Source organism: Mytilus edulis, chromosome 2 (assembly GCF_963676685.1).
Source record: "Mytilus edulis chromosome 2, xbMytEdul2.2, whole genome shotgun sequence".
NCBI classification, from domain to species: Eukaryota; Metazoa; Mollusca; class Bivalvia; order Mytilida; family Mytilidae; genus Mytilus; species Mytilus edulis.
This window is the reverse complement of record NC_092345.1, coordinates 37,888,791-37,916,466: the sequence shown is the minus strand read 5'-3', so window position 1 is coordinate 37,916,466 and position 27,676 is coordinate 37,888,791. Positions and strand designations below refer to the sequence as shown.

The following is a 27,676-nucleotide window of genomic DNA, read 5'->3' as shown; positions in this document are numbered from 1 at the left end:
TTAAATTTCACCAAAAAAAAAGTAATATCGTTTCATCTCGGCCTCTAGTACAAGTGTTCTACAACTAATCTTTCGGTTCTTTTAACAAATTCCTTAACTATACCATCAAAGAGCTTATAATAAACTATTGTAATAAAATATATGAAAATAGTGGAATTAACTGTATATGGAGTGTGATAAATTACGTGCTTTTGATTCTGTTGACAGTGACGCTTTTCTACTCTTTACAGGACACTTCCACACATTCTTGTTTTCTTTGATTAAATGGTCGTTTGGTAAATCTGAATGAAAATATATTTGCTGCAACTCATTTAAAGCCTTCTTCTCTAATGAGAAAGGTAAATATGCTAGATATACTTACTTGAGGTGTGATGAAATGATTAAAGCTGTTAATGTTCTCCTTGATAATATTTATGTACGTTTCTGCACCAAAGTTTATCGACAGGTTGTAGGTATTCCTATGGGCACTAATTGCGCCCCTTTAATAGCAGACTTGTGTTTGTACTGTTATGAATCAGTTTATGACCAATTATACAGGTTAAAGATTTTTTTGTAGATAAGTTAGGCCGCTAGTTTTTTCATTTGAATCGTTTTACATTGTCATTGCAGGGTCTTCTATAGCTGACCATGCGGTATTGGTTTTGCTCATTGTTGAAGGCCATGCTGTTACCTATAGTTGTTAATTTCTAGTCATTTTGGTCTCTTGTGACGAGTTGTCTCATTGGCATTCATTCCACATCTTCTTTTTTACATTTACTTAATGTGTAACATAATGGATTTGCCTAGTCAGGGACTCTCTTTACTATTGTTTAGAATGTTATTACTCTTGTAAAGCAGAAGTACTGATACTTCAAAAGCACCTTATTTCCCTCTGATCTGGTTTTGCTTTATCTTTAGTTTTTACATGTGCAGTGTTACAGGTTGCATTTCTGTAAATATTGACAATGCATTTTCCAATAGGAACTTCCTTTACAGCTACTTACAACTTTTACTATAAAGTTTTGAAAACAATCATATCCTAGAATGGAAAGTTCATATGCACTACTAATTGTTTCAAAGGTCAAAATATAGGGCTGTGCAGCATATTTTCAATGTTAATATTCCCTAAACTTCTAAAAGTCTAAACTAACACTTAATTTCTTAACAACCCCTACCTCGACTGTAGGGTTACCACAGATTTCAATATAAACAATATTCACATGTAAATTTACTGGTAACATTCCCAAGTTATGTCTCTATGAGATGCAACCTACAGATCAGAACTAAGAACAAATTATTTGCATTGTCTATGAATATTCTTTCTCCCCAAAAGAGGCGTGGTTTGATAAACAGCTGTATTTACAAAGTGCAACCTACAGAGACTGTGTTTGTCTCCTAGTCTTTACTTGCACCCTTGGTATCTTTTGTTTCATTTTCCCTTTTTATTACTGCATTTTTAATATTCTTTTTAGCACTGACAGGGGGGGGGTTCCGACTACATGTCCCCATTCAAATACATTGGTCGTCCAACCCCCGGAACCCCCCCCCCCCCCCCCCCCCCCCCTCTGGATCCACGCCTGGATTCTGCAATTGATAATATTATCAGCAGGCACAATTTAACCACAAATCTTTGGATTAGATACATTAAGGATTGTTCAGACCAAGTTTAGTTGAAATACCATTTTTTAAAGTTTATGTACATGAGTGATGGAAACAGCTCAAATGGCCTATAAAACCAGTTGAGCGTGGCAAACAAAATATGAATGAACAGATAAATATGCAAATGGACAAGATGGTCTGATACCTCTTCATAATGGGGTAACAAAAATAAATAAAGTAAAAACAGCTTCAACAATTTATTGTCAACTTAAAATAAATATTGATCAACTCTGGCTTCTTGCAATCACATTAAAATAACAATATGAAGAATCACAATACTGAAATTGTATTGAACTGTACATAGAAATGAGATATGTTAATTCAGAAAATACTGCAAGGTTTTATTAATTCAATAGGGCAAATGAATAAGTATCGCAAAAATAAGAACTTGCATTCTTTTATCTCATACATATAACTGTATGCAGATTTTCCTTTATATATCGCAATAATAAATCTAGCATTTAAGTCCAGTCTTCAAAATTTCCAGGAAAAAAAAGCAAGCAATATTTTGTGAATCTACAGTAGGTGTAAAGCAATTAAATCAAATTATAACATAAACTACACAATTCCTCACAGCAGTTATGATAGCAAAATTTGCAGAAAATTATATGAACAGAGCTAGGATTTTTCATTTTCTTCAATATAGCACTAACAAATTTAAGGTTATTTTTCTTCAGCTTAATCTAATTGCGAAGACAATATTTCCTCTTCTAGAAACACTTTCTCCCAAAATGTTTTTTTGAAAATACATCTGAAAAGTTTTTCTTACAATTCATGATGCCAGACTTTTGTGCATGCAATTTCTGATTGGTAAATCGATTGTAAATTTTGCGTAAAATCTTGGAAGCCAAGCTTTTTACGATGTGTTTTTTTTAATGAGAAGTTTCCATGAAATAAAGACCTGTTTGCTTACAACATTATTAGAGTAATAATAATCTTCATCTCACAAAAATAAACTTTTAAAAAAAAAATTACATAATTATAGACATACAATGACTAATTCAAAATTATAATTATCCTAATAATTCTTGTAATGTTTTTTTCTTTCTTCATTCATTGCAAAATAAATTTCTGAGATTCATCATTTATAATTTCATTATTGTATAATTTCACCATAAATATTGCAGAAATGACACATTATAAATTTGGAAATGTTTTATTCCAACACTCATACACACTCACACATGATATATAACCAGAGATTTCAGAATCTACATTATGATTTTATTTTCTTATTCCATGAATAAATTCTGAAAATGTTTTATTCAAACACTCATACACACTCACACATCAATAGAGATTTCAGAATCCAATGAAATATTTCATTTAAATGAAGAAAAAACCCAATCATTATAATAATAGTCAAGATGAGATAACTTTTTTGAATTCTTTCTTTCAAAAGTGATGAGGATCTGGTTGGGGTTGACAGAAAAGAGAAAAAGTGCAGAAAAAAGAAGAAAAAAAAAACGGAGAAAAAAGGGAAATAAAATTAATCAGCAAAATAAAAAAAGAATACTGAGAAATTGTCTAAACCCCCTCCCAAGATCCTATGTCATCTGATAACAAACAAATGATGCATTATTCTAAGGTACAAAGCAATAACCAATAGACCTCTTTGAACTGGTCAGTAAAGGAATGTGGATATTTTCCCTTATTACAGTTTTATGAGACTTGGACCAATTGAATACCTCCGTAAAAAAAACCCAAACAAACAAACAAGAAACTTATACATCACTTGATAAGTTAAAGTTAAGTTGACTTATTAAAGCAAATTATAATAGGAACATTTAGCTTTTCATGAAAGTTTGGCATTGATTTTTTTTAAAGCCAAAATAACCAAGACAAGGTAGAACAACAGAAACAAATGTATTTTTAAATAAAAAACATTGAGGGTGAATGTACACGAGACAACAACACAAATCAAAAATAGAAGTAATATTCAACTTAAACAGGCCTAAATTCATGTTAATGAAATATTTAAGATATTCATTCCCATTACATTTATGCATCATTGTCAATTTCCCTCATTTAGCATGTTAAAATAATTTAACACAAGCCTTGGATACAACCTTCATACATATAAATGAACTGATGCGGATGAATAATTGTATGCCCATTTGTATATGTCAATATACACTGTAGTGTTAAAAATTCAATAAATAAATGTTAATATTATTCATATTGATAGCATATTAAAGTTTATAATATATAATTAATGACCTATTTGCAAGATTGTATTATTAATTTACATTTAGGTATATTTTTGTTTATTAAAATAGATTTTCAGATATCAAAATATAATTTAATGCCTAACGCACAACTTATACAATCATTTGTAGACTTTTAATATCATATAGCATTGATCATTTATTTTGATATAAACAAACGAAACAGGTCTTTATCTAAAGCAGACATAAACAAATAAAATAAATTATATTTCAAGCTTGATACATACATATAATACATGTTAACAAATAAATGATTTGCATTGATCATGATAACAAAAAGAAACTTAAACACAGAACATTTCTGTACAGGCAACTCAGAAGTCTTCATAGAATAACAGATTGTTGCAAGTCTTTGTAGCAAAACAGTTACCGGTAACTGCATTTCTGACAATGAATTAGCAAGTCTTCGTAGCAAAACAGATTGTTGCATTTCTGAACAAGCAACTAGCAAGTCTTTCTGAATAACATGAACAAGTCTTTGTAGCAAAACAGATTGTTGACAAAATAAAATTGAAATCAACGAATCTTAAGAACACTATTATCTTTTGGTAGAAGAATCATATTATTGTCTTATATTGCACATTTTTACTAGGCTTTCCAGATTCACAAACATCTCTGATTAATTTCTGACTAGGTACTGTTCAAACATGTTTTTTAAAACAAAAATACAATAGAAAAAAGTCATTAACACAAGAAGAAAACATGTACATGTACTACTAACTCATTCTTGTTCATGAGATACCAACTCTTTGCGAATTTTGTTTGTTACGGCGAAACACTGAATGTTCCACAGAGTAAAGCTTCTATAAGCTTGTGTGCAGACTTTAGGCAAGCCACAAAATCTAATATCCACAAAATTACAATTTTTTTTCTCAATCCAAGAAAATTGGTACACATAAAAATAAATGAATCCACAGTACTATACTAATCTATTTTAATCATCCAGAAGCTACATGTATTAATTTTATGACAACCAATCATTTAAGATAACAGAGAGGAATATAGTGTGCCTTCCAAATATCTACACTGCATTGTCATACAATGCTTACCTCCGACTTTGAAGTAGCATAAACTGGCAGTAGAATATACAGACATAATTATTTAAAGTTTATTTGATTTTACTTTCCTCTTTACAATACTTTAAAAACAATTCTACATAAACATGATAAATGAAAAATATATATGAAAATGCTAGATAATAATAGCACTATTTACCATTTCAAAATCTTAAAGATAATGGATTAGAAAAGATATGGGTATATGAAGTTGAGACAACAAACCTATGTAGTATGAAACACAGGAAAACAAATATTTTATCAAAAGATTAGCACTTATTTTCATGTTCTTCATTTTCACTGTTGCTAGTAGGTTTAGAGTCAAACATAGAACTCAAACTTTACAACACTAGTGTGGACTGCCATTGAACCCTTTAATATTCATTGATAAATGTCAAATACATGAGGGTCTGGATGGGGGTTCTTTAATTCTGTATTCTTTAGTTTTTTAAAGCTAATCTTTCTCTATTCTTTACATTTGAGGACCCCATTATTCTCTTGTCTTTATTTTTTAGCCTCTTTTTCTTTTCTCTTTATAATTCCCTCATTTATTCCGCAGTAGTTTCCCGATTCTGTTTTCTATAAATCGCATCCAGACCCAGTAATCACTAATCCAGCAATCACAATGTTAACGACTAGGCATTTGATAATAAAACCCAGTATACTTTAGATCCTCAAATTGCTAAATGCTGACACAAAAAAGTCCACATTAAACATTTTCAAACAATAAACACAAAATAATATTACAAAACCAGTAAATTCTTAATTAAATTTCACCGGTTTACCAATATATTTTTCACATCGAAAATACAAAAATATGGAAAAATACAGTCAACCCGCATTAAAAGGACATTAATTTAAATACAATCTAAAGAAATCTGTCAAAGACACACAGTATTTTGGATATCATGTGACTGATAATGTAATTAGTAAACATGTATCCAGTATAGAACAATGGATTGTAAACATCCCCATGGTGTGTATTATGTAAATGGGTATTTAGAAATTTATCCTTATTGAAATGAATTTGTAATTTTGTAGAGAGAACTTGGCTATTAGGAAAAGAAAAATTAAATATGTGGAGTAAGCTGAAAACTTTTACGATTCTCTATAAAACAGGCATTTATTTTCAGTTGAAAGTGGGACCTAGACCCTGCTGAATGCTAGAAAATTTTATGAACCTACAATATTGAGTGAATGTTGGGCTTTTATGTTTTGATCATGTTGATGAGGTGATCAATTAAAATGTAATTTTCAAACCATTTAAAGAAAAGAATCTTTCCTTGATCATTTGATTCAACTTTAAAAGAATTGTCTTTAAATATAATTTTACACACAAAGTAACATTATACTTTTGAAAAAATATACAACATATGAGTAGGGTATTGCAAATTTCAGAGCTTCCAAGAATTGGTAATTCAATATGTTGCAGTCTATGTTTATTAATGATAAAAAATAAATAAAACTATATTTTTGGGAAGGGGGACTGTTCACAATATTCGTTGTGAAACATCAGATTTTTTTAATGAAAAGATAAAAGGCTTTATAAAAGACCATTTTGTTTCACTTTATGTAAAATGTGACATACTTAGTCATTATAAAGTGGGTTGACTGTATTTAATCTATAATCTCACAAATACAATTAAGATATTATAACAAAAATACGTCTAAGCACCAGAAATAAAAAGGAAAACAGGAGAATACATAAACTGATAATGCAAATAAAACTCAGATGCATCACTCCTCAATTGAACATCTAGAAAGCTAGATGTTTCATTTAATAGAATTCCACCTTTAAATTTTACTTACTCAATAGTATTCCTTTACACACGCTGACAATAAAAAATCAGTATCATCATTATATCTATGCAATTCCTCACAAACAATACATTTAACATTCTCCTCACTTGAAACATATCCAATCAGGTGTGTGCTGTTTAAGTTAAAAGTGTACATAATTTGGATTTATAAAGGCAATATTTGATTTATGAATTTTTTTCTATTTCTGATCATTAACATGTTGATAATGGAATTTACTGGCATAAAAATAGAGATATTTTTTAATTGAAATTTGCTGTAATAAAACTTAAGAAATCATTTGAAATTAAGGACAACACATCTATTAGCTGTTTAAACATAGCTCTCAGGTTCTTATGATATTTTTTGACTATTTGCTGACATTTGATTCCCCTATAGTCCGCAAATAGTCAAAAATAAGTTCCTCAGCTTTATATCTATGTGCATTGTTCCAATTCCTTGTCTGAGTTTGGCCGTTCTTTTGGTCTTTAAAAAAAAATTGTATTAGGTTTTTGATTTTCATTTTTTGGCCTCAACCATTACTGAAGAGATATTGATTCTCAAAATGCACATCTGGTGCAGCTTATTTGAGAAATACAAATTTTTCACATATACAAATTTTCAGTTTTATTCCCAAATCATGACTAAAGTTGATTTTCTTTCAAAATTGAGAGGTATAAACTTAGTTTGAACAGAAATCTGTTTCTAATACTGACAATATAAAAGGGATAAATTGTACTATTTTCTTATATCAAAAGCACTTGCACATACAGAACTATTATCAAAGAAATAGCTATGCAAATTACACTTTTAAATTCTATCACAGACACATTTTAAAAACACAAGTTTGATTGACACATACTACATACAACAATCTTATTGCACAAAAATTAAATAATACATCTTATCCCAGTTGGACTACCAACTTTCAATAACTTTTAAGATGTTTCCATGGTGTTCCTTTTTCTTGCTATTTTTTATAAGTTAATCTATTCTTTAAATTAAATTAGTGACTTTAAACTTTTAATCACAAAACAATTCTGGCATGCAATACCAAGAATTGTAATTTTCTATTTAAATCTTTAAAACATATAAAAGGAACTATTGTTTGTAAACAATGCAACGAAATAAAAGCTAATTATGTCCATTCATTTCCTTGAAAGACACTGATCTGTATGTCAGGTCAGTACTACCTGCACGAGTGTGAGAACTTCTGCCTTGTTTTCCTGTCTGGTTTTTTAACATTGAATCTTTATGGGAGTTCGGTGCTGATCCCTTATGAAAGGTAAACTTCTTTTTAAAGGGAGAAACAATGAATATGTCACCTCTGTTAACACTTTCCTCCGAGAGTGATAAGAAATCATCATAATGCGTGTCCGAACCATTAAATGACCCAGATCTGAGTCCACGTGCACAACCATTGGATGTTTTGGTAGGATTACATATAGTTCCTGTCTTGATTGTCTTCTTTGGGATACAACCGTTTGTTTTGGCATGACTGTTGTACAAATCTTTTTTATCATGGCCTGTATGAGAACTTATAGACATTTTTTTGTCAGGTCCTTTTGGTTTTAGCTGTTCTTGCTTGTCACTGGCAAAATAGCTCCATAGTCCAGCACTACTTGAAGATCGATTCAGGGATTTCGTTTTTGTTTGTTCACCTTCTTCAGGGGAAGATTCTCTTGAACTGGTACCAAACAGAAGACCAGCACTATTGATACCAGTTTTGTTATGAGTGACTTTCATTTCACCTGTCAAAGATGTTGATGAACCATTTATCTTTTGTTTCTTTCTTTTTCTTTTCTTTGCCTAAAGTTTAAAAAAAAACTCTATTAACTTTAACTCAATAATACATGTAATAATGCAGATATAATCTTTTTAAATATTCAAGGAATTAAAATATTGAAAATATATAGTTGCTAATTACTTCTACCTCATTTGTTTACTGATTATGCTGATGGAGAGTTGTCTCATTGGAAAATCATACCACATCATCTAATTTTTATATGAAAATATTTTTGAAATTTCATGTTGTTTTAATTTAAACATAGGAAAGGAGTGACGATGCCCCTAAACACATGCATGATGTTTACTTTAACTGAAGTTTTTGATGGAAAGTAGTCTATTGTATTCTGCATGTGAATTGACACAGATGACAGACAATGGAATGTAATATGTTTAATATTACAAAAGTAAAATGGATTGAATGAAAGTTTGTGTAATGCTATGTCATCACTAGTTTTTCAAAGATCCCTGGATTGAAATATTTAAATGAGAAAACAATTTCTTTAGTAAAGTTCATTATAAATGCAAAAAAAAAATTGATCATGTACTGGTTAACCTATAACCTCTTGGATAAAATAAACCTGTACCACTTCTAGTTTACTACTGCTGGATACAATCCTATCATAGATTTTTGTCTTGACATGTCAGTTAAATTGTAAATGTCATAGTAACTTAAAATAAGGAATTCATATTAATAATAATTTCTCTTATGTTTTTATTCTGTACAACAGCAAACAGTAGCTTAGAGCTTTTAAATAAATCACTTAGAAACTAGATACCATTGAGATGGGAGCCATCTCTGTGGGCCCCGCTGTCAATAACGTGGGGTAATTTTTGACCTTGACCTTTGACTTAGGAAGTTGTACATACATCATGACACACCCTCTGGTGTTGGTTAATAAACATTTTAAGTATTAAGTATAAAATCATAACGGTTATCTAGATATGGAGCAGACACGATCTTCACCACAGGACACGGGGTTGTCAACTGAAACCAGAGTTTTTGACCTTGACCTTTGACCTAGGAAGTTGTACATACATCATGACACACCTTCTGGTGTTGGTTAAAATGGATGTCAAGTATAAACTTTGAAATCATAACGGTTTTCAAGATATAGAGCGGACAGGATCTTCACCACAGGACACAGGGTTGTCAACTGAAACCAAAGTTTTTTTACCTTGACCTTTGACCTAGGAAGTTGTACATACATCATGACACGCCCTCTGGTAGTGGTTAAAATGGATGTCAAGTATAAACTTTGAAATCATAACGGTTATCTAGATATGGAGCGGACACGATCTTCACCACAGGACACGGGGTTGTCAACTGAAACCAAAGTTTTTGACCTTGACCTTTGACCTAGGAACTTGTACATACATCATGACACGCCCTCTGGTGGTGGTTAATAAACATGTTAAGGATAAAGTATGAAATCATAATGGTTCTCTAGATATGGAGCGGACACGATCTTCACCACAGGACACGGGGTTGTCAACTGAAACCAAAGTTTTTTTTACCTTGACCTTTGACCTAGGAAGTTGTACATACATCATGACACGCCCTCTGGTGGTGGTTAACAAACATGTTAAGTATAAAGTATGAAATCATAATGGTTCTCTAGATATGGAGCGGACACAAAGTTAAAGTGTTACGGACGGATAGACTGATCACTATAGGGCGACCCGCCTAAAGGCGGGGCCCTGATAATCTTATTTTCATCTCAAAGGAAACAAATTGAAATGTCCCATTCATTCATTGAAAAATACAAACAAAACAACAGTAATCAGATTGTGCAACTGAATGAACACAATTGAATGACAATGGAATGTACAGTACTATCATGGTAACTACGAAAATAAACATGTTTGTGTAAAAAATAGTTGAAAAGCAACACTGCCAGGGATTTTGCTTCTGCATGTGTGGAACTACAACAAGAGGCTCTAAAGAGTATGTGTCACTCTGACACTAGTATCTTCAACCATGGCCACTATTCTAGTATAAATCACCATTAAAGAAGGATAACTCTATTAAGAATATTAAAATTACTATTTCAGTCATGTTAACCTATAGATATTTGTAGATATTTTCTGCTTTAAAAAATTCCTTTTCAAATTTATTGAATTATTAATCATGTTAATAGACAAAATTGCAAAAAAAGTAAAAATTACCATTTATTATAATATAAAAGGGCAATATCTCCAATTGACTGAAAATTTCTGCAGTAAAGGCGTATTTGTAGATCTTCTGTTGCAGATGATCTATTTTTGCTATTTAAAGTGTTTATCTATCTATCAAGAAAAAAAATCAAAAAATTGGCATCTTTAATAAAGTGTCAACTGATGACTTTGGTCATATTAATATTGTAGACCTTGTCCTGCTGATACTTTTCGCATATTTAAGTTTCTATTATAATTTTTGAGATAATAGGCAAAAATGCAAAAACATGGTAAAACTTTTCTTTAATGTGCAATAACTCCTTCAAAAAGTAGTCGGATAGTTTTGATGTCAATCTATCAACCATATCAAGATGAACTTATCAAAAGAAAATAGCTTTGCAGAACATTTGTTAGCAAGTTCTTAAAAAAAAATTGTGTGCATACTGGTAATTAATTACGAGTGAAATCAAAATATTTAAAAAATATCCCCATTTTCTTTCAAGACCTAGGGCAATGCTAATGTCTTTAAGTAGGTACTGTATCACCTGGTAAATAGAATAAAACCACTAATTCATAGCCCCATTGCTCTCTATGTTTAATTCTGAAATGTCAAGTATTAATGGCTACTATGTTTTAAGTTCAATTAAAGTGACATTCATTTCATGTCAAAACTATACCTTATCCTGACATGTGCTGAAAAATTAAACATACTTTTAATTGCATGTTAGTGTGTATGGGTTCTTGGTAGTACAAAAAAGGTTCTTTTGATCTGAGCAAATGTGCCCTCCTACTATAACTACCTATGTTTCTTTTTGTTATTTTAAGAAACTTTAAAGAAATGTTCTGCAGTGATTCTTTGTCCTAAAGCCTTATTTGAAACCAAAATTACCAAATATTTACCTTTCAACAAAGTGATAGCCATGATTTTATATATAGCAACTGTTTTGTTTGAATTGTGTTCTTCTTTCTTAACAGGCCCAAATTAGTGGTTTTATGACAAAATATAATTTCTTGAATATGCTTTGGTTAAAATGTGCACAGTTTCCAAACAACTTCACTGTTTCACATGAAATCCCAGTTATCTGTAGACGTGAATAGCACTTGAAAATCTCTGCTAAATTTATAATGCTGTGACATAAATTTCTAGATGTATTATCCTGCAAAATTATTCTATATTTCCTATTTTAAGTCCGTTCATTTGATGTTTACCAATGAAATATAGGACTTACAAATATAGGACAAACAAATTTACTGGACTATGTGTCTTTTATTAAATTTTACTTACATGCAGATGGTGTACTGAGGTCCCACCAGGATCTATATCTGATGAATAATTCCCAGAATTCACTGTAAAAAACATAATGTTACATTAAATTAAAACATATTGACAATTTCATATCAGAAATTTATAAAAAAAACTAAAGGGAAGTTATCTTAATATATATAAATCAGTAACCAAAGTGTAATGAAAACTGCTCAAAGCACTTGAGGGATTTTGTAAGAAAACCTGAAAATCCCTCTTTTTTATGAATAAAATCCCATAACTTGGAAACATAAAATCTAAAATGTATAAAAAAAACAAATTGGAGCTAATAACAATAGACATAAACAATTTACCAAAGTTTCATAACAAGAGGCTCTCAAGAGCCTGAATCGCTCACCTGAATTTTTTTGGTTTAATCTCTCATCAATGATTATTTTGGCTTTTCAATTTATTTAAATGTTCTTTGAATCGTCCTATTTTCTTCAAAAGCAAAAAAAAATCATTTTCTCCTATGTTCTATTTTAGCCATAGGAGCTATGTTTCTTGACATACAAGGAAATGAAATATAAAATTTATACTAGATACTCTGAAACTCTGAAACTCATTTAGCCTAAGTTTGGCTGAAATTGATACAGCAGTTTCATAAGAGAAGATTTTTTAAAGTAAGTCAACATGATGAACAAATTGTGAAAAAAGTCTTTAAAGGGCAATAACTCCTAAAGAGGTCAATTGACAATTTTGGTCAAATTGACTTATTTGTAGATCTTACTTTGCTGATCATATTTGCTGTTTACAGTTTATCTTTATCTATAATAATATTCAAGATAATGACCAAAAACTGCAAAATTTCCTTAAAATTACCAATTAAGTGGCAGCAACCCAACAATTGGATGTTTGATTCATCTGAAAATTTCAGGGCTGATAGATATTGACCTAATGAACATTTTTACTCCATGTCAGATTTGCTCTTAATGCTTTCGTTTTTGAGATATAAGCCAAAAACTGCATTTGACCCCTATGTTCTATTTTAAGTAACGGCGGCCATGTTTTTTGACGGATCAAAAATCAAAGCACACACTTTGTGCAGGATAATCTAAGGAACAACCATGCTAAGTTTTAACCAAATCCATTCAGTAGTTTCAGAGGAGAAGATTTTTTAAAGTTAGCAAATATGATGAACAAATTGTGAAAAATTGTCATTAAGGATGTACACCTCTGAGGAGCAAAAAATTTCTAGAATTAAACTTTTTTTCTTAACCTGTTTTTTGGGTGTATAAGACTGTAACAAAATAATTGGTGAAGAAAAAATCATATGGTGGTGCACTTCTTTTTTTGCTACGGCCCTTTGAAAATGCCCAATTTTGATGATTTTCCCATTTTTCATCGATTTTTACCTATTTTTGGGCTATTATCGTGAAAAAAATCACAGTTCCACAATTAAACTTTTTTTCATACTTTCTTTAAAGATGAAGTGGACCAATCTGAATAAATTTTACTTAGAAAAACAATAGGTAGGTGTTAATATAAGAAAGTTTTATCATATTTTGACGCTTTTTTGTGTAAAATTTACCATGGTGCCAATTGTCTATTTTTGTGATTTTTCTCAGTTTTAAGAAAAAAATGCAAGTTATTTCAACTTTTTTTGTTATAAATGATTGAAAAATACATATCTAAGAAATTGGAAAAGACCAAAATGATATGGGATGTACATGATTCTCGTAAAATCATTTTTTGTATCCCTCACCCATTTTCTGAAAATTTTGGCTAAAAATAATGACTTGATTGGTCGTAAAATTTGAAAACTGGATTACTCAAAAACCGTTCATTGTAAATACACAATTTTTTTCACAGAGTTATAATTGATTATAATATTTTTAAAGTTCATTGATATTTTCCACTTGTATGACATGTTTTGGAAATAATTCAAGAACGAGATTTCAACGAGACTGAACGAGACTGAAACGTCAGAAGAATACATCCTTAAAGGACAATAACCCCTTAAGGGGTCAATTGACAATTTTGGTCATATTAACTTATTTGTAGATCTTACTTTGCTGATCTTTTTTGCTGTTTACAGTTTATCTTTATCTATAATAATATTCAAGATAATGACCAAAAACTGCAAAATTTCCTTAAAATTACCAATTAAGTGGCAGCAACCCAACAATGGTTTGTTTGATTCATCTGAAAATTTCAGGGCTGATAGATATTGACCTAATGAACATTTTTACTCCATGTCAGATTTGCTCTTAATGCTTTCGTTTTTGAGATATAAGCCAAAAACTGCATTTGACCCCTATGTTCTATTTTAAGTAACGGCGGCCATGTTTTTTGACGGATCAAAAATCGAAGCGCACATTTTGTGCAGGATATACTAAGGAACAATCATGTTAAGTTTCATTCAAATCCATTCAGTAGTTTCAGAGGAGAAGATGTTTGAAAAATTGTTAACGACGACAGACGACGACGACGGACGCCAAGTGATGAGAAAAGCTCACATGGCCTTTTAGGCCAGGTGAGCTAAAAACTGCTGAAAGCATTTTAGAGTTATTGTCTTAAAACTGGAAAATCCCCCTTGTTTTAATGAATAAAACCCCATTACTCTAAAACGTAATATCTGAAATTTATAAAATCAAAAGGGAGCTTATATCAATATATATATAAACAATTCACCAAAGTTTAATGCAAATTGGTGATATAGTATTTTTGAGTTATTGCCCAAAAACTGGAAATTACCCCTTTTTGTAATGAACCAAACCCCAAAACTCAGAAACGTAAAATCAAAAATTTATAAAAATTGAAAAGGAGCTCACATCAATATATATAAACAATTCACCAAAGTTTAATGTAAATTGGTAAAACCAGTTTTGAGTAAATGTCCTACGGACAGACAAAAGGTATACCATAATACAACATGAAAACGTGTATAAAAACATGTTAAAGGGATATCAAAATAATTTTACCAGGTATTCTACAACATAATTAACATGAATTCTATCTTCTCATTACTATCTTCAATTCATAATGTTCACTTATTGGTTAATAAAGATTTTTTTCTAAATTCTTGATATACAGTAAATGCTGGAATATTTTCTTTTCATGTTTCTAATTGTTAGTCAGAATGTGAATACTTCACTAAGTTATTTTTTAATTGCTATTGTTTGTCTTTATTTATTTTGCATGAGGCATCTTCTTGGTTTTCTTAGCAATTTAAAAAGCAAACAAATATTGTAATTCAAAATATGATCAACAACAAAAAGCCACTATATCTTTATATGGTCCTCTTACATAATGTAGATTCACTGTTGTATTTTTGTATGGCAGGTCCTATAGAATCCACTTTACCATGGTCACATCCAGAGAAAGAGTTTCTTCTACGGATATGTTTAAGATTAGAGGTGGTCCCCATCTCTTGGATTTCCCGTGGAACTTTGGTGGATTTCTTCTTCATCAGAATCAAAACGATGACACACAATATGATAACTGTCACTATGTACCTAAATTCTCTGTCCTGTACCTACAGAAAAAATACTTCAATTGTATCAATGTACCTAAATTCTCTTTCCTGTCCTGTTCTCTGTGACTGACGGAAACTTCTTAACATGAGGCATCTATATACAAAGTATGAAGCATCCATGTCTTCCACCTTCTAAATAATAAAGCTTTTAAGAAGTGCCCTAACACCGCCGGGCTGAATCACTATTCCTATGTCGAGCAATAATTTGTGATTTTTTTAAACAGCAGAATATTTGTATTAAAGGTAAGTTTACAAGTTGAAAAACTTGATGCTGGTCAAAAGGCAGGCACTGTAAAAAATGGTTCATATCTGGCTAGAATACAATATTTTTAAAGGTGAATTCAAGTAATTTAAAAGCAGTGTTCTCCCCCAGGCCATTTTCAGCGCTATCCCAATTTCCGGCTGTTCTATTGCACTGACCGCAGCGCTTTCCAACACAAGCGTGTCGCTATATTTTTTCAAATTTCCCGCTTATTTTTCACTTTCGGATCACGTGATCGACTGGTTTACTATTTCTGAATGAATTATTTCTGTTGTATAAACTCAGCAGCACCATTCTAATAATTTTTATACGCCCGTCAAAATTTTGACGGGACGTATTATGGTATACAAATGTCCGGTGTCCGTCCGTCCGTCTGTCCGTCTGTCCGGCGTAAACATGTCGCACCGTAACTTAAGAACGATCTGTATACTTTTTGGTGATGACTCAAAATTTTATTTTTGAGTTATTGAGTATTTTGTAAAAAAGGGGAGGTTTTTTTTTCATGTCGCGCCGTATCTCAAAAACAATTTATGATTATTGCTTGAAACTGTACACACTTCTTTGTTATACTAATTTAAAGATCTGTATACTTTTTGGTGATGACTCAAAATTTTATTTTTGAGTTATTGAGTATTTTGTAAAAAAGGGGGGGGGGGGGGGGGGGGTTTCACATGTCCCGCCGTGTCTCAAAAACAATAAATGGTTATTGCTTAAAATTTCCTCAGAAACTATGTATGATTATTGCATAAAACTTCCACACAAGACGTCAGGCGTATCATGCGCTCATGGCGCAGCTGTTTATTAAAAATGGCGACTTCAGAAGATCAAAATAAACAAAGATTTAAACATTGACATCTGTTTTTTTAATTAAAAGAATATATAGAGGCATATATGAATGAAATGAGATGAAGTAAATTGACCGTATTTCTCGTCAATACTCACAAACTTGTTTTACAAACTTTGAACAAACGATGATTTTAAAAACAACCAAACACAGGGGTTTGCTTCAATTTGCTGGGTTTACTATCCATATACGAACCTCGAAAATGAGCAAGTATTTGAAGTATTAATTATCATCTATTCGAAATAATAATTGTTTAGTCAGCATTTCTTCAGTAATAAATTTTATCATTTGAAAACAATTGAGAGAATATCGAAAAACAAACCCCATGCTGATACGACTTGAGAAATTCACTTTCTCGATGTCCAGCTTGGATGAAGCCATTTTTATACGCCTGTCAAAATTTTGACAGGACGTATTATGGTATACAAATGTCCGGTGTCCGTCTGTCTGTCCGTCTGTCTGTCTGTCTGTCCGGCGTAAACATGTCGCACCGTAACTTGAGAACGACTTATCCAAATTTCATGAAACTTAAAATAGTTGTTTCTTATGATGGTCAAATGATCTGTATACTTTTTGGTGAAAATAAGATTAAAACTTTTTGAGTTACGGCACTTTGTAACTAAAACAGGGGTGTGTTTTTTTCACATGTCGCACCGTATCTCAAAAAAGATTCTTGATTATGGTTTAAAACTTTAAACACTTCTTTGTTATATTAATCTTAATATCTGTATACTTTTTGGTGATGATTCAAAATTTTATTTTTAAGTTATTGAGTATTTTGTAAAAAAGGGGGAGGTTTTTTTTACATGTCGCACCATATCTCATAAACGATTTATGATTATTGCTTAAAACTTTACACATGTCTTTGTTTAATTAATCTAAAGATCTGTATACTTTTTGGTGATGATTCAAAATTTCATTTTTGAGTTATTGAGTATTTTGTAAAAAAGGGGGAGGTTTTTTTTTACATGTTGTGCCGTATCTCAAAAACAATTTATGATTATTGCTTAAAACTTTACACACTTCTTTGTTATATTAATCTAAAGATCTGTATATTTTTTGTTGATGATTCAAAACTTTATTTTGGAGTTATTGAGTATTTTGTTAAACAGGGGAGGTTTTTTTTTACATGTCACGCCGTATCTCAAAAATAATTTATGATTATTGCTTAAAACTTTACACACTTCTTTGTTATATTAATCTAAAGATCTGTATACTTTTTGGTTTTATTCAAAATTTTATTTTAGTGATATTTAGTTTATCGAAGAAAAAAAACAGGGTTGGGGGTTTCACATCTCCCGCCGTGTCTCAAAAACAATATATGGTTATTGCTTAAAACTTTCTCAGAAACTATTTATGATTATTACATAAAACTTCCACACAAGACATCGGGCGTATCATGCGCTCATCATGCTCATGGCGCAGCTGTTTATTAAAAATATTATAAAACATTATTAAGGTCAGAAAAATGAGAAATTATTATGCTAACCAGATGCTCCGCAGGGCGTAGCTTTATACGACCGCAGAGGTTGAACCCTGAACGGTTGGGGCAAGTATGGACACAACATTCAAGCTGGATTCAGCTCTAAATTTGGATTGTGATTAAATAGTTGACACAGCATAGGTTTCTGACACAGAATGAATGTGTTCTAATGAACTTAAAAAAATGTTTGAAGAAATTTTCTTTTTTATTTATGAAATTTCAAATGAGAAAAATTGAACCCAATTTTTTTAATCACATCCCCCTTTCCCTTATTCCAAAACTAATCTCAATTAAAATTTCTAATGGAGTTTGCAACAATAACTACTCATTTAAATACATCATAAAATATTAAGATGTAAAAAAAACTGCTTGTTATCACTGAATGGTAAAGATTATTTTAATTTATTTTAATTTATCAGTTGGTAGTAAAAAGTGAATATACATTGTATATTGTATATAAAGAAAGATAACTCTAAGTAAAAAAAAAATTGCTATTTCACAATATTGTGCAATTAGATATTTCTTGCCATTGCGCAATACTGTGCAATTGAAAAGACTTGCTATTGCACAATACTTAATATAATAATTTTAGATCCTGATTTGGACCAACTTGAAAACTGGGCCCATAATAAAAAATCTATGTACATTTTTGGATTCAGCATATCAAAGAACCCCAAGATTTCAATTTTTGTTAAAATCAGACTAAGTTTAATTTTGGACCCTTTGGACTTTAGTGTAGACCAATTTGAAAACAGGACCAAAAATGAAGAATCTACAAACACAGTTAGATTTTGGTATATCAAAGAACCCCATTTATTCAATTTTTGATGAAATCAAACAAAGTTTAATTTTGGACCCCGATTTGGACCAACTTGAAAACTGGGCCAATAATCAAGAATCTAAGTACATTTTTAGATTCAGCATATCAATGAACCTAACTGATTCATTTTTTGTCAAAATCAAACTAAGTTTAATTTTGGACCCTTTGGACCTTAATGTAGACCAATTTGAAAACGGGACCAAAAGTTAAGAACCTACATACACAGTCATGACAGTTAGATTCGGCATATCAAAGAACCCCAATTATTCAATTTTGATGAAATCAAACAAAGTTTAATTTTGGACCCTTTGGGCCCCTTATTCTGTTGGGACCAAAACTCCCAAAATCAATACCAACCTTCCTTTTATGGTCTTAAACCTTGTGTTTAAATTTCATAGATTTCTATTTACTTATACTAACATTATGGTGCGAAAACCAAGAAAAATGCTTATTTGGGTCCCTTTTTGGCCCCTAATTCCTAAACTGTTGGGACCTAAACTCCCAAAATCTATACCAACCTTCCTTTTGTAGTCATTAACATTGTGTTTAAATTTCATTGATTTCTATTTACTTAAACTAAAGTTATTGTGCGAAAACCAAGAATAATGCTTATTTGGGCTCTTTTTTGGCCCCTAATTCCTAAACTGTTGAAACCAAAACTCCCAAAATCAATCCCAACTGTTCTTTTGTGGTCATAAACCTTGTGTCAAAATTTCATAGATTTCTATTAACTTAAACTAAAGTTATAGTGCGAAAACCAAGAAAATGCTTATTTGGGCCCTTTTTGGCCCCTAATTCCTAAAATGTTGGGACCAAAACTCCCAAAATCAATACCAACCTTCCTTTTGTGATCATAAAACTTGTGTTAAAATTTCATAGATTTCCATTCACTTTTACTAAAGTTAGAGTGCGAAAACTAAAAGTATTCGGACGACGACGACGACGACGACGCCAACGTGATAGCAATATACGACGAAAAATTTTTCAAATTTTGCGGTCGTATAAAAATGTCAATTCCTGTCAAATGTCCAAAGGTTAACAGTACACTGCTACAGTGGGTTACAAAACAAAACACAGAAGCTGACAATGACTTTATTGTTGGTCCTACATGTTCTGCAACATCACCTGTTAGTTCTTAGAAATCTTCAGATAGGTTGTCTGGTATAGACCCATCATGGAAAAAGACTTCTCCTTGGGGTTTTATGCACAGATAATGAGGATTACCGGTATATGAATTTACAATGGAGAAAAAAACTCTTCTTCTATATCCAGACAATAACATTAACAAACAAAGGGATAACTTCCATGAGCATGATGAGGACATCATTACAAGAGAAAACATCAATAGCATAATATAAGAAAACACATAACAAATCAATTACAAACGAACCGCATGCCATGACAAAGTTACTGAATTGTTGAAAATTACGCGCTTACCACAGTGCTATCCAAAAATCCTGGGGAGAACACTGCTTAAAAGTATCAAATATGGATGATGATTTTTTGTTTGTTTTGACTAAAAAATAATACTTAATAAATCCTTAGGCCTTTTGTTCTTTTTATTTAGCTGGGTTTTTTTTTTAAAGAATTGAAAGTATATTGTGAAAAATTATTTCCATAACACTTATTCAAACTTTTGTAATCCAATGAAAGGTATTGTTATCTGTTTATTACTGTTCTTTTTTCAGCAAAATTGACTTGATTGCAATATAGCTTTTTTTATATGGTTTGAATGAAAGACATTGTGTCGAGTGTCATATAAAAAATTTCAGGAAAAATCTAACCTGTTGATTAAGGTTCTCCATATTTTCTGTAAAACGAATGACAAGCTCTGTTAAATTCTGTACTGTAGTTTCTAAAACATCAATTTTCTGCTTCTGAATAAGACTCTGCAATAAAAAAATAAAAATATAAGTAATGTTCTTGTCGTTTTAAACAGTTCAACTTGTAACTGTTCAGTTATAGCATAATAAAACAGCAACAAGAATATTTCATCATTTCAGTTTATTTTACTGTAGAAAATAGTTTGTCACAAGTTTTCAACACCCATTGCATCTTCCCAAGCTTGCCTATATTCATCATGTACATGTGATGTATATACAAATCGTAAAGAGTTTTTTTACACCAAAATATGCAAATCTATTTTCTTAAAGTGAATGACAATAAGTGCATGTTTTTGTTGATAAAAAAGTAGTTAACATTTTTTTTATGTACATTCCAAAAACTACTGTTAACTAGACATTTTAAGGTAAATTTTATTAATATAACATAACTATGAAATTTTGAGATTTTTTTTGGTTGAGAATTTAAACTACATTTTTGATTTATCTTCAATGGATAAATTTTATAATCAATGTTAATATTGCAGACTATATAATATACAGCTAGTCTTGGAAATGTAGTTCTTACAATAAAAATCAACCTGAGAAAATATTTAAAATTCAAAGGAAAACAAAGTTTATCAATGCATGAAACAATGACAGGAATAAATAAAACAGGAATAGGAAAAAATAGTTATTCTACAAGGATTTTCCAGATATAAAAATATGTGTAAAATAATTCCCTCATTTTCCTCTCATTTATCTGTACCCAATTTGTTTTACCTGCGGGCTATAGATCACAATTTTAGTCTGACATTTGTTACACTTCTGAAAAAAAATTATCTGAAATTTCATGTTGATGGTTTTGTGAAAAATAATTTCTTGGAAACAAGGGGTTATTGGAGATTTCTCAATGGTTAGCTACAATTTAGTTAACATTTTACCCTTTTGCAGGTGAAGCAAAGTGAAAAATTGACCAAAATATATATACTCTGTATTCATAATGATTCATGGGATACCAATTTTTATGGATTTTGTTGTCAGGAGAACCATGAATTTCAAATTTTCAACGAATTACACGTTTTCTTCAAAACAGACGTTGGAACAACTTATCTACAGAAATCCATGAAAATTGGTACCCACAAAAATAAAAGAATTCACAGAAAGCCTACAAACAAACCCAGAAACATGATAGATGTTTTGATAAAAAATACATTGTGCTGTCATCAATTTTTGTCTGATCATGGTTTCTTGACTGTTTATCCAAAAGATAAATTTTCCACAAAGTGTAAGAAAGGTGTAATATTATAATTTATTCACAAACTCTTGACCAAAGAGAAGTACAATTATGTTAACTAGTTGATCATAAAAAAATTCTATTTAGAGTATAATTTCAGTAAAACTCTTAATTTTAGAAAGATTTAAAAAAAAAAATATTCCCAAACCTACCTAAAAAGGAAAATTCTCATCAAATTGTTTTAAATACCTTGAAAAATTAATTGCTTACAAAAGCAACCAATGACACAACATCCTTTTCATTCTAGTGAATAAACAAAACAATTACCCATAATCCTTTAGTTCATATATGAAATCAAGTTTATTTGAAATATTTGCAACACGTACCATAGATGTCATTAATGACTGTTCTGCATAGACTGAACATATTCTCAAGGTAAAAAAAAAATTCCAAAAAAATCAACTAGCTATTCACTGCGAAATAGTCTTTACAGAATGCAAATTATTTGTGAGATTACCTGTATTTCAATGGCTTTTGTAACATTTGTTATCTCTCCCACTGTTTTGTTAAACACATGTTGTTTGATCATGTCTTCTGTCTGCTTTTTAAACTTCTGGCTCATTTCTTCCAAAAATCTACATCAGAAATAATTTGTTTGTCATTATACAATACATGTACACATTTATCATGTAACAAAATACTAAATTTAGTAATGCGGTAAAACTTTTTTTTACAGGCTTTACTCAGTACATTTCACCTGTAAATGTAATTTCATGAACTATAGATAAATATTTTTCACTTTAAGTAACAATTATTTATCTAAAAGGTATTTTAAGTCAATCTCCTTCAGTGTACATAATTAAATGATTTTGTCTGTGAGGATATATCTTTTCTGTTTTCTTTTTTTCGTTGGTTACTGAATTTTTATTTCTTGAGTTTTCAGGAATAACTTTGTGGGTGCCAAATACTAATCTTTTGACAAACCAAAATGTTTCGCAGATTGAAATAGATTGCTTCGCATAGCACAGCTGGATACTACCGTCGAGGTCCAACCCTGTAAAGTTTGGGCAAAATGGACACAATATTTGCGCTTTATACAGGTCTGAATTTGGATTGTAATGAAATATTTGGGCTAGGACCATAACCCCCAAAATCAATCCCAACTTTCCTTTTGTGGTTATAAACCTTGTGCTAAAATTTCATAGATTTCTATATACATTTACTAATTATATTATTTGGAAACCAAATGTCTTTGGACTATGCAGTCGACAAGGATGCAGACGTGATACCAATATATACGACCACAAAATTTTTGAGGTCTTATAAAAATGGGTTCACAAGAATCCTGAAATTCCTATATAATTTTCATCTAAAACATTCCATCAAAATGATAATAAAGTAAATAAATGATTTATCTCTGACATTTAAGTGTTGCTCATCATTTATGTCTACAAACCTGCTACTGAGGGAAACATTCATCTCCAAAGCCTTGATTCTATTATTCAGTCTCATGATAGCAGTTTCTCTTTTCTGATAGGGCAGAACAGGAACATGGATAAGTCTTAAATCTTTTGCATTCTGGTAAGCTGGAACATTATCTCCTACAACAACAGGTTCAATAGTATCTGTACTTGGTCCTTCAGTTTCACTGGCATTGGCCTTGAGGATTGGGGTCTGTTGGATTTCTACAGATATTGAGGGATCAATTTTTGAAGATTCTTCTGCAGAGGGTACCTCTGGTTGTAGGACCTTTGTTTCAGTAGTCTAAAAAGATGCAAACAGTCATGTCTTAAGGTACCAGTCTTGTATTACAACTCCGGTTTCCAGTGCATGTCAAAACATGGAGGGAAACAAAATAGTTCATTTTTTTCTGAATTTTTTTTATGGACTCAATTTTTTCTGTTTGATTATCATGATTATAGGTTGCGTTAATATTGAGTCACTGATAAGGTCTTTGCATCGGAACTAAACACATTTATTCTAAAAACAGTTGTTGGCATGACACGGGTTATGTTCTTCTCATATATGTTATGATGGTATGATACTAAACCCCTAACGGGAAGGATTGTGCCTGATGTTCATATGATGAAATCATAATCTTTCAGTCAGTTTAATTGAAGTCTGGAGCTGGCATGTCAGTTAACTGCTAGTAGTCTGTTGTTATTTATGTATTATTGTCATTTTGTTTATTCTCTTTGGTTACATCTTCTGACATCAGACTCGGATTTCTCTTGAACTGAATTTTAATGTGCGTATTGTTATGCGTTTACTTTACTACATTGGTTAGAGGTATAGGGGGAGGGTTGAGATCTCACAAACATGTTTAACCCCGCCGCATTTTTGCGCCTGTCCCAAGTCAGGAGCCTCTGGCCTTTGTTAGTCTTGTATTATTTTAATTTTAGTTTCTTGTGTACAATTTGGAAATTAGTATGGCGTTCATTATCACTGGACTAGTATTTGTTTAGGGGCCAGCTGAAGGACGCCTCCGGGTGCGGGAATTTCTCGCTACATTGAAGACCTGTTGGTGACCCTCTGCTGTTGTTTTTTATTTGGTCGGGTTGTTGTCTCTTTGACACATCCCCCATTTCCATTCTCAATTTTATTATGCTGAATTGAAACATATATATAGATTGAAAAAAAATCTTGTATCTTTTTGGGGATATCAATCCAGGAAAGTGGAAGGATATCATGTTAACTGGAAGTGGTGCGGCCTAGTAAAACAGCGAACAGAAAGTTAAAAAAAAATATTTTGACTTTTTATTCTTTGTGGCATGACCCACTTTTTTTTCAATTAAGGGGGCTCTAAATCATTTTTTTTAATTTAATATAAGATTTCTCTATATTTTTCTATAAATGAATTTTATCTTATAGTAAATAGAAGAAAAAAAAAGAAAAAAATGGGGTCACCGTTCATTTATGCTCACAATATACCTTCGAAAGAAGCATACATTTTTGTAAAGGTACATTTTTTTCTGTTGAACTAAATGAGGAAATAAAGGTAATATCGAAATAAAAAAAGAAATTTATTACAGAAATCGCTCAAATTTTACAATAGTTTAGTTTAAGTACAGCTTATTTGGAAATTATTATAAAACATAAGGTCACTGATGAGTTAAAAAAGATATTTCAATTTAAATGCCAAAAAGTGGCATTTTTTCAATCAAAGGGAGATAATTTGGAACTTTTTCAATGATATTTACATTTTAAAAGTCATCCAGGGCAAAACGAATTGATTATTTTGAATAATTTTGTATCATATGATAAGTAACAACTAGTAAACATGATAAAGGTAATAAATAAAATTTGTAATGAAAAACAAATGTTTATTTTTTTTCTGAAATTTTTATACCCTCGAGCCTCCTTAACATATCACAATTTCACATTAGTACATACATGATATGAACATGAAAAACTTTTTCTATGTAGCATTTTTTATTTTTTTATTTTCAAAGATCAGCTGTTTTGCATGTAAGCCTATGGATCAGTCAATTACAAGACTGCAACCTTAGTTATTTTGATCATCACTACATAGACCTGTCAAATAAAAATGTCAAACTACTTTTTAAGCATTTATTTGCAAATGTTACAATATCCGATGTTTAAACAGTTTCATCAACTTGCACATGTAGTGACCTATTCACAGAATTAAAAGTTGTATACTGTAAATTCAATAATTTTCAAGCTAGTAAAATATCAACTAAAGCAAGTTCTTGGGAAATATATTCTAACTTTTACTTCATCAGAATCTATCTATGTTTTTAACTCGTAAAATGATAAAACTTGTAGGAAAAATATAGAAAAATTTTGGTTAAAAAAATGCTAACTGGGTATGTAAGTAATTTAAATAATTCTGTATCATTTTTTAAAAACATATCAATATTTAAATGTTCTAATCACTTAAAAAATCAAGTGTTTAAGTAATACCTTTGACTGGTAAATCAACAAATGCAAAACTTTTCAAAAAATATGATATTCCATTACAGTTTATTAATACTTAATTTGGTTTAGACCCTACCTGTTCAACTGGTTTACTACTTGAATCAGACGAGGCAGTGTCTACCAGAACAAAATCTACAGTTTTCTTTGGTTCCTCTTCAGATAAAGATGGAGTTGTATCTGAAACTTTCACTTCAATTGATTCTGTTGAAGAACTTGACTGAATTGTCTGGCTCACATCAGGGCTTGATACTTCTAATGATTTCAACACCTCCTTTTCTTCTAAAGATTTTTCGGTAACTATTTTGGTAGGCTCTACATTGGTTAAAGATGATGTTGGATTAATTGAAGCCGAGGACTGCATTGTTTGATCCATTGACTCTATGCTAGTAGTTGATTCTGTTAATTTCTCCGTCGACAGTTTCACATCTGTTGACGTAGCATTTAATGTTTCCTCCACATTTTGTTGATTGGATTTCGGACTTTTTTCAGAGGCTGATGGCCTAATTTCTGTCTGACTGACATCTTGTGTTTCAGGTGCCATTTCTTTTATTATAAAATCATTTTTGTTTAGTAAAGTTTTTCTATTTTCTACTTCTTCCTGTTCTTTAGCAAGGGATTCATTAAGTGAACAAATTGGCAATTTTTGAGAATACTTCATAATATCATAGTATTTACAGATAGGTTTTCTGTAATAAGATGCAGCTGATAATTTATCCGTTATATAATCACATGACACAGTTTCTTCCTCCTCATCATTTTGTAGCAAGGTAACCAGATTGTCACTCACACTGGGGACCTGTTCATGGTCCTCGAGCTTTGTAACAAAAGATTCATCATCTTTTTTCTTCACATCTTCTGGTTCTATAAAATAAGCAATAGCTAAATACATGGAAGTAATTTTTAAATGTAAGTATTAAATATATTATCACTATGTAGTAAAGTTTGAGAGCAATGGCTCTTTTATATATTTTCTGTAAAATGAAATTATTAGTTTCATGCATCTGAAGCGTTTTTCTAGATTTACCTTCATCACCATAATATTAAACAATTATGAAATTACATTTTATCTAACAATGCTGCTGATGTTGACAGAAGTCTTGTCCTCATAAAGTTAGAGCTATTCCATTAAAATCTATGTGGAAGGGTAGAAACAACCATTTTTTTTAGATAATTGTGCATAATTGTAACAGACACATACTGAAAAAAGACCCATGACCCACATACAATAATTAAACTTCCATTCCTACCCTCCCACATAAATTTTAATGGAATAGTCCTTAGTCAAAGTTGATGTATTTTGACATTTATTTACCTGATGGAGAAGTAACAAATCCAGACTGTGGATATGGTGGACTTGGTTGTAAGGGCTCGTCAAATTTCCTCTTTTCTGTTTCCATTTCTTTTTTACTATAAAAGTTCAAAACATTTATTAATGTATACAGTATGCCACTGGTTAAAATAAATAATTCATCAAAATATTAAAATTCAAATTAATTTGTTCTCGGCAATTTCATCTCAGTTCTTCATAAGAAATGTTTACTACAACAGATATCAATTATCTTTTTAGCTTTGGTGACAATCCAAATAAAAATAAAATAAATGGCAAAATGTATAACAGATGATTAACTTCATAGTGTAAAACCTACTCTGGTACACAAGGTAACATATATCCATCTGCTGTCACATTATTCTGTGTAGTGTTGAAACCTGGTACAATGAGACTATCATCAGTGATACTTCCAGTTTGGTCTAAAAAGAACAAAAAAAATAATAAACATGTTATTAGAATATTGTTTACATATTAAATGTTGATCAATGTAAAGAAAAATA

The 27,676-nt window shown here is 30.9% G+C and overlaps 1 protein-coding gene across 1 annotated transcript in view; it reads right to left on the bottom strand.

Moving 5' to 3' along the window:
- Positions 1-1,822: 1,822 nt before the first annotated feature.
- LOC139512118 (SUN domain-containing ossification factor-like) overlaps positions 1,823-27,676 on the bottom strand; it is a 48,722-nt gene continuing 22,868 nt past the window's right edge. Inside the window, exons 14-22 of the mRNA XM_071299510.1 lie at positions 27,493-27,595; positions 27,159-27,253; positions 25,923-26,707; positions 23,364-23,671; positions 22,425-22,542; positions 20,635-20,739; positions 15,213-15,441; positions 11,946-12,007; positions 1,823-8,527 (exon numbers count right to left, since the gene is read on the bottom strand). Of these exons, the coding sequence (XP_071155611.1) occupies positions 7,853-8,527; positions 11,946-12,007; positions 15,213-15,441; positions 20,635-20,739; positions 22,425-22,542; positions 23,364-23,671; positions 25,923-26,707; positions 27,159-27,253; positions 27,493-27,595 (2,480 nt within the window). The 3' untranslated portion in view covers positions 1,823-7,852. The remainder of the gene's footprint in view (positions 8,528-11,945; positions 12,008-15,212; positions 15,442-20,634; positions 20,740-22,424; positions 22,543-23,363; positions 23,672-25,922; positions 26,708-27,158; positions 27,254-27,492; positions 27,596-27,676) is intronic.